The sequence below is a fragment of the Protobothrops mucrosquamatus genome, unplaced genomic scaffold (assembly GCF_001527695.2).
Source record: "Protobothrops mucrosquamatus isolate PMUCROS unplaced genomic scaffold, P.Mucros_1.0 scaffold78, whole genome shotgun sequence".
NCBI classification, from domain to species: Eukaryota; Metazoa; Chordata; class Lepidosauria; order Squamata; family Viperidae; genus Protobothrops; species Protobothrops mucrosquamatus.
The window spans coordinates 1404438-1413214 of record NW_015386455.1 but is presented as its reverse complement, the minus strand read 5'-3'; the positions used below and the strand labels follow the sequence as shown (position 1 = coordinate 1413214).

At 36.1% G+C, this 8777-nt stretch overlaps 1 protein-coding gene across 2 annotated transcripts in view; it reads left to right on the top strand.

Moving 5' to 3' along the window:
• PTCHD4 (patched domain containing 4) overlaps nucleotides 1–7406 on the top strand; it is a 59246-nt gene extending 51840 nt beyond the window's left edge. For both annotated transcript variants that reach the window (XM_015812354.2, XM_015812353.1), the window contains exon 3: nucleotides 5773–7406. In XM_015812354.2, the coding sequence (XP_015667840.1) occupies nucleotides 5773–7406 (1634 nt within the window). The remainder of the gene's footprint in view (nucleotides 1–5772) is intronic.
• Nucleotides 7407–8777: the final 1371 nt, after the last annotated feature.

The window sequence follows — 8777 nt, the reverse complement described above, 5'->3', positions numbered from 1 at the left end:
AGAGAGAGAGAGAGAGAGAGAGAGAGAGAGAGAGAGAGAGAGAGAGAGAGAGAGACTGACAGAAGAGAATAGGACATGATAGTTTCAAAATAGAAAATTATGCAAAGTCTACCATTTCACTCAGAAAATTGTCCCAGGCCAAATTAACTAAGAGCTTTATCCTATATTACACTTCCCTGTAATCAACTAAGAATAAAATAAACAGCATTTTAATGATGAAGATTCAGTCAACTCTGGACCTCTGTAGTAGGCTATTAACTTGCTATTTCTATTTATTCATTTTGTATACTGCTAGTAAACTACATGAGAGAATAACTGAGAAAATTAGCCTGAAATCCTAATTGCAAGATGCCCAAATAAAAATGTGTACATAATTCCAAATTGGAATAATACCTCTACTATTCCAGCATACATATCATATCCTGTTATTATATTGCAAACAATGCCCTTTCCACAGAAAATGGCTTTTTAAAATATTTCAGAATTCACTTGTTCCTGTCCCTTGCAGCTTCATCCAGACCTGGCTATGAAGACCTAGTTTTCCTCCAAACATCAGGCAGGGATGAGGATGGAGCTGTGAGGATGATTGGTCTGGCACCTGGGAGGAAGGGGACTTTTGTTTTTAATTGTATTTTTTATGGATAGTTGTGAGCTGCCTAGAGCCACTGAGATAGGTAGCCTTAAAACTCCTGTAAATAAATAAATACTATATAAATAATATGCAGTTTGGAAGTCCATGGGGATAGATTCATGGTGCATTTCCTATGATAGTTGTGCTGCAGTTTCCAGGAAGAGTATAGGCCATAGGATAGGTGAAATTTTTATTCCATTTGTTTTTGATAAGACTTTACTAAAATTCATAAATATCTTCAAAATAGAAATAACAACTGATCTTTTTAAAGTGTGAATAAGAGAAACTGACAGAACTATTCATCCAGGCTTGAGCTTTTAGATCTTAAATAATCTGATGGAGTTTCTGTGTATTCAACCACGTTGGTGATGATGAATTGGATTTTCCATTTCTTCTTTTTTATGACAGTGTCATCCACTGTAGAAGCTTATGGCAAGCAGCCACACTAGACTTTCTGCTGAGGCAGCTGTTGACTTTGCTAGCGCAGAAGGTAGAGAAAATCAGTTCATTTTTCTGATGATACGTAGAGTAATATTAGAATAAATGAGAAAAGTTTTTTTTAATGAAACTGACAAATTCATCCACCTTTTGTTAACCTACATTTTGTGAAGTCTTTCCATAAAATAATTTTTTCCAATGGAAGTGCTCAGCAGTGCATACTACTAAACAAGCCTGGATAATTTTGTTGCTGGTGAAATTAAATACCTTTTTATTTCCTTCATTTTGCTACATATTTATTCCAAATACAAAACCTAATAAAAGAGGACTTCATGGTTAGAGAGTCTACAAACACATTTTAAACTAAAAATGAAGATCTGTCTCTTAGGCAGAACATCCTTGAGTGATGTTAATCAAGAGATAAAACTTAAATATTGATACCTTTTCATGTAAAACAAGGATGCTGTTAATCTGTTACTCAATAAAGCATTTTACAATAAGTAGGATGTATATAATTCTCAAATTACTTGATTTTTATTAGTTTTAAAAATTATAGCTAATACCCATTTTAAATTAAGCTGTAAAAACAATAGAATGGCAACAGTGAAATCTTCTGCACAAGAGAAATTCATTTATATTTTATTAAACCAAATTTAAAATTGTTGTATAGTTTCCTATACCAGAGCAGTATAGAGACCAGTATTCTAGATTTTTTTTTTGCAGACCAGTATTCTAGAATTTTTTAGCAGTTTATAAACAAGCTTTCAGTTTCTTTTTCTATGCCATGATAATAATTTCACGAAATGTGTTATTTGTGGTTCTCCATTTTTGGTTTCCTCACTTCCTTCCTTATTATTTCTCCTTTTTTTCTTTATATCTATAATTAAGTTAGTAACTTGGCATATTTTTCCCTTTTTATTTCTCTTTGTTGTGATAAAACCTCATGGCATTGTTCTTGGAGAAAAATCTTTGCTTCAGAGAAGGTCAAGATGTTAATTCATTGCCAGAATTTTGTGCCATAGATTTAGTGGAATTGCTTCTCCTATCATCTTTATGCTCTCTTAAAAGCAGGTCCTTACATGACTACCAGAGATCAGAGATTTCTCACTTCAAGTTTAAGTAAAGCTTTGATACTAATCAGTTTCAAATTTGACTCAAATCCAAATGCTTGGTTGGGTCTCAGGAAGCACAATAGGTCCAGTGTGAGAAGATGCCTGTCCTTACACCAAAATCTTTAGCCTGATTTCCAAATATAACTAGTTCCTATGTTGGAACTGAAGTCCTTGGCTTTTATATATCTCTACTTGCATCTGTACTGTAGAAAGTGAAGACAAAGTTGGCTGGAGATTGGTAGGAGTGTTAATGTCATAAGAATGGATTCTCTATAGAATTCTCTGTTCTGGTAATAGGAAAGCTGACTGCAGCACATCTACTTTTTACATCTCATGCTAAGGAATTCTCTCTTCCAGAAGTCATGAATAGGTCATTGATTTTATAACAAATAAACGGGAGAGCAAAGTAACCTATTCTAGTACAGGTAGCCCTTGACTTTCTAAATGATCTTTCATTTAGTTACTGCTTGAAGTTGCAATGGAACTGAAAAAAGTACCTTGCAACAATCAAGTAATCCTAGATAAGAAGTTTCCATGCGGAGACTGACCCATGGTAATTTGACCCATGATAGAGTCAGCAAAGCTGGTTACTGAAGAGATTGAAAACCCCAGAAATTAAGAGACAACAGTACTTCCAGAAAACATTGACAGACTTACAGTAGGAATGAGATCTAACTCTTAAGTTGGGCTATTAATCTGGGTTGAAGTTTATGGTGGGGAGGTCTGTGGAAAGATTTAGATTTAGGTGGCAAGTATGTGTTCTGTTTCATCAGTAGTAAATCAAAGTATTCTGTTATATAATCACCATACATTTAATTGCATTATTCAGGTTCTCCATGAAAAAACAGATTGTTGATCATGCAAAACTATTCCAGAAGATCTTTAGCTTCCTTCAGACAGCTGATATTAAAGCATCTAATAGTCCAAAGGTCTACATGGTATTCCAGGTCCTCTTGGCTCATCAGAGTGAGTAAGACAGGGGTGACAAACTGCCGGCCCACAGGCCAGATGCGTCACACAGAAGCTGCGTCCACCCCATTGCCAGCAATGGCAAAACAGTCCCGATACATTGCGTGACGTCACAAGTTTGACATGTCTGGTGTAAGAGGAGAGCTGTGTTAATGTAGGGTAGCCTTTTTTTCTCGCTAACAAATGTATTAAAAGGCATTAGCTTTAGTGAACTACATTTCACTTCATTAGATGCATGGAATAGCTAAAATGATGTACCAATAGGAGTTAAATTAGGATGACGTGTGTCATGGTTCCGACAAATGAAACTCTTCAAAGTACTTCAAGGCATTGTTTACCTTAAAGAATCTTTATTCGAGTAGCATAGCTTCGGCACATACATGTTCGAAGACGAAATCTGAATTCCCCTCCCCTAAACACATAGTATCAAAGCACAAACAATGAGTGGGTTTTTTTGTTTTTTGTTTTCCTTTTAGAGAAAGATTGGGTATGCCTTCTTTTTACCTTTAAATAGCCTTGTTGTTCTCCTAAACAATATATAGGCAATTGGGGGCTACATCTTTCCTTTTTTTCTTGGTTAAAGAGTGTCCTAAAATGGGCTGTAGGTTTGAATTGTGCAAAATTCAAAGTGCACTGAAGATGTCTCCTCAAATGGAGACAAAACATTTGCAGACAAATCGCCAAGCTTGGAGATCAGACCTACAGCACAACTGCTAACCCAAGCTACTAATATTCAAACATGTGTTCTAAAATGTTGGGCTACTGATAGGGTAGCCTGTCAGCATGATTCAGAGATAATCATGGGAATAATGACATACAAGAAACCCACTGTGATATAAATTGCGGCTGAGTTAGTTGCTGGGTATTAATGATAACTGTTTTTTAAGTCAAGTCATTCCTACAAAATGTATACTCTCCTTAACATTTCTGCATATTAGTCTGATCTTACCCACTGTTATTTTTTTATTGATAGAGCATTAATCCACATTTTCTTTGTTACTACAAAGATGGAATTTTGTGTCTGTTTCTATTAAGAAAGCTATTGCTATATAGACAACAAGGTTTCAGTATACTGAGTTTTTATTCTTCTTTTATCCAGTGTTAAATTATTTTGGGTAAGACAACCTTGCCCAAACCTTTTAACAAGTTTGTGATGAATGATATTTAATTGGAATTAAGTTTTCTAAACCAAGAAAACTTCTGATTAAATAACCTTGCACTTATTTAGATAATTTATTTTTATACTTTTCTTGGACAATCAAAATAAACTCATTTTACTTTCCAGCTGGTTTGGTGTGTTTTTTTCCACCATCCAGCTGTGCCTAATAACCTGGTTAAAAAAATCTAAAGTTAATTAATCTACTTCCCAAAGAACAAACTATTTAACAAACAACAAGCTAACAAGTAGGAAGACAGAACTGTCTTGTAGTGCTACCTATTTTGTTTGGCTCCCATTGATTTAAATAGGCAGTGCCCTACCTTACACTAGTGCATATGCTTGTGGTTCATTCAAAATACTTGTACACAGCTGTTATGCTAAAAATATTAGTGAGAATGCTTGCAGGATTGGTCAAGCTTCATATACAAGATACTGAAGGAGAATTAAAATTTTCTTATTTTTTTGCATTCATTGATTCACGTCTCCTTCTATTGCTACAAGTTGTGTTTTCCTAACATAGACAGGAAAAGAGGGCAAGCCATACAAAGCTTGTTATCCTTTCCCCCTTGCTCCTCCATTTGCTCAGGTGGAAAGATATAGTGAAAATCTATTTTCAACAGATCCAGCCTCATGAAGAACAATTGCATAAAATTCTTTCTGGCATGACCATTAGAGGTGCCAGAACTCTGTCTTCTCTTGCATCTAGCAATTCTAATTAGATTCCTACTTGTCCAAATCCTTTAAACTCCACAAACAACTTTACAAACCATAGATGTTCATATTCCAAGGGACCTGGAGCTCTTGGGAAGTTGCTGAATAGTAGCTCTTGTCAGCCCCAGCCAGTCTGGCTGGCTAGCAGTGAAGGCTTCCAGGAGCTGTGATTTGGCATTGTCAGAAAAGCTACAGTTGCACACCCCTAGTTTATCAGCTCATTCATTTGCCTGAAAGGGAAGATAATCATCTGACGGCAGGAAGCAACAGGGACCATGGAGTTTTGTAGAATTCTGCTTAAAATGGACATGAAGTGCTAATAAGAGGATAAGGACATCAATACTGTCTTATATTGGCAGCTAAAGTATTTATTTTAGTATATGTTGACCAAACTGTTGACAATAAAATGAGCTGTGTGTATGGTGGACGGGATTAATAGTGAATTAAATATAACTAATTGCTCTAGCATCTAGGCTGGATATTTAATTTACTCTATACAGAAATCAGTTATAAATAAATTGTTAAAAGTTAACAATTTAACTTTAAAGGTTAACAAAAAGTTAAAAGTTATAAAAGTTATAAATTGGACATTTATATATATATATGAAATGGTACAGGGTCTCCTGCTTGAGCAGGGTTGGACTAGAAGACCTCCACGCTCCCTTCAACTCAATTATTCTGTTAAACAGAATTTAAAAAGGAAATGTGATATTCAATGAAAACTAATATATTTCTTCATTGTCCTTGTTTAGGTCATGGAACCAAAGGTGTATTTGAGCTTTTGTCGGGATGGCGTCGAACCAGAGAAAATTTGCCATTTAAAGACAGGGTTGCAGATGCCTATTCAGATGTAATGGTTTCCTATACCATGACAAGCTCCTTGTACTTCATAGCCTTTGGCATGGGTGCCAGCCCTTTCACCAACATGGAGGCTGTGAAAGTCTTCTGCCAGAACATGTGCATCTCCATCCTGTTGAATTACTTCTATATCTTCTCTTTCTTTGGCTCCTGCCTGGTGTTTGCTGGGCAGCTGGAGCAGAATCGTTACCACAGTATCTTCTGTTGTAAAATCCCCTCTGCAGAGTATCTGGAAAGGAAACCCGTTTGGTTCCAAACCATGATGAGTGATGGGCACCAGCAGTCTTCTCATCATGAGACTGACCCATACCAGAACCACTTTATCCAGCATTTTGTAAGGGAGCATTACAATGAATGGATTACTAATATCTATGTTAAGCCATTTGTGGTGATACTGTATCTCATTTATGCTTCTTTCTCCTTTATGGGCTGCCTGCAAATCAGTGATGGGGTCAATATTATCAATTTGCTTTCTAGTGATTCTCCGAGTGTGTCCTATGCTGTTATTCAACAGAAGTACTTCAGCAATTATAGCCCAGTGATAGGATTTTATATCTATGAACCTCTTGAGTACTGGAATGGCACTGTCCAAGATGACCTAAAGAAACTGACTGAAGGCTTCAACACACAGTCCTGGCTTCAACAATATTACCAGTATCTGAGAGCTGGGAATATTAGTGCAACCAATAAAAGTGACTTCCTTAGCATCCTCCAAAACTCCTTTTTAAGAAAGTCTGAGTTTCAACACTTTAAAAACGATATCATTTTCTCCAAGTCTGGGAATGGGAATAACATTATTGCTTCCCGCATGTATCTTGTAGCTAGGACTAGTGAAAAAACACAAAGCGAAGTTATAGAATTATTGGACAAACTCAGACCATTGTCCCTGAAACAGAGCATCAAGTTCATTGTCTTTAATCCTACTTTTGTCTTCATGGACCAGTATAGCCTGTCAGTAATTATGCCTGTCTTGATCTCAAGTTTTGGCATCTTGCTGGTCCTCTTACTTACATTCTTCCTTGTTATTCACCCTCTGGGGAACTTCTGGTTAATTCTCACTGTCACCTCAATAGAGTTGGGTGTCCTGGGCTTGATGACTTTATGGAATGTAGACATGGATTGCATTTCTATATTGTGCCTTATTTACACTTTGAATTTTTCCATAGATCACTGTGCACCCTTGCTTTACACATTTGTACTAGCAACTGAGCATACCAGAACTCAGTGTATAAAAAGTTCACTCCAAGAACACGGAACAGCAATTTTGCAAAATGTTACATCTTTTCTTATTGGGTTGGTTCCCCTCCTTTTTGTGCCTTCAAACTTGACCTTCACACTGTTCAAATGCTTGCTGCTCACTGGCAGTTGCACACTTCTGCACTGTTTTATTATTTTACCTGTCTTCCTAACATTCTTTCCACCATCCAAAAAACACCACAAGAAAAAGAAACGAGCCAAACGGAAGGAGCGAGAAGAAATTGAATGTATAGAAATTCAAGAAAATCCTGACCATGTGACAGCAGTCTGAAAGTCAAATAAAAATATGTGGGTTTTTTAGTACTGAAAAAAATGTTACACGGAGCTGCAAGGAAAGTAAAGATCTCCACTGCTTGTGCTGGCCCCTGTGAAGCAAGACAAAGGAAGCCCAAGGAAGGAGCATATATGATCCATGGAGGTGAACATGTTGTTAAAGTAATAACCATTTTTTAAAAAAGAAAAGAAATAAGAGAGGGGGTAAAAATTCCTCCAAAAAGTTTCTCCTTTTAATCCTATGACTTCACCGAGGGGGATGCTTATTAGCAGTTTTAGCAAAAAAGATGGTCTCTTACAAATGAAAGTATTAAGATTGTCCTAAGTTACTGATTTTAACAGGCCACATAGTTTTGAAACAGGAAGAAAAGAAAAAGTTTTAGGAAAACATAGATATGGCCATAATAGTGATCATATATTTTAAAAATTGGCCCAAATGAAACCTATGCAATTGGGAAGTAGATATTTGTTCCATCTGAAGCCAAAGTACTTCTTTATTTTCATATATCTTTATCTGTCTGCAAGTCACAGATGAAAGTTATTTTACTACTTCTGAGAGTCAATATATCCTCTCCTAAAATATAAGTTCTTTATGAACAATATGGGAAAGAAATTATTTAAAGAAAGTTAGCTTCTACGAAGGTGGCATTTGACTATGCTCCCTTTTATGAATAGAAGGTCCCTCAGAACTACAGTAACGAGAGTCACAGCAGACTCTCCTTGAATTCTGTCAAGCATCCCAGGGCTGAAACACTGCAGTGCTACCTATAATTACTGCAGTGCTGTCCTTTTGCTTTCTGCACATACTCTGTACCAACATTAGGCACAGCATACTAATCAGACCAACGTGTCAGCTATAATGATAGATCACATACCATAGATACAGCATGGGAATCATTTTGTGCCTGGATCACTCTGGATACATAGCAATGTAAGCATCACTGAGGAGGCTCAGTGTGATGTGATGCAAGATTTTCCTTTGAAATATTTTCCATATGATAAGTATTTCAAATCTCCTTTGGCAAGCCAATAAGTTGACTATGTCTTTTGCCGCAAGAAATTGAGAAAACATACATGTTGTAGTGAGAGATAACAAACACAAGAGATGAGGCTACTTGGGAAATTGTTCTTTATAAAACATTACTATTAAATATCTGATAGAATAGCTATGATAAAACAAAGCTTTGTGGCTGTTGAGAATTATAGATGAAAGCAGTAAATGTGTCTCTTACTGCATGACTTTAGAATTAAACTATAACAAAATGATACTACCTGTTCTACGAGTAATGTCTCTGCTTAGAACTACAAGTGCAAGAGAAGGAATGGAAAAAGAATGAACCAAAAAAATATAGATTGGGTGAAATTTTAC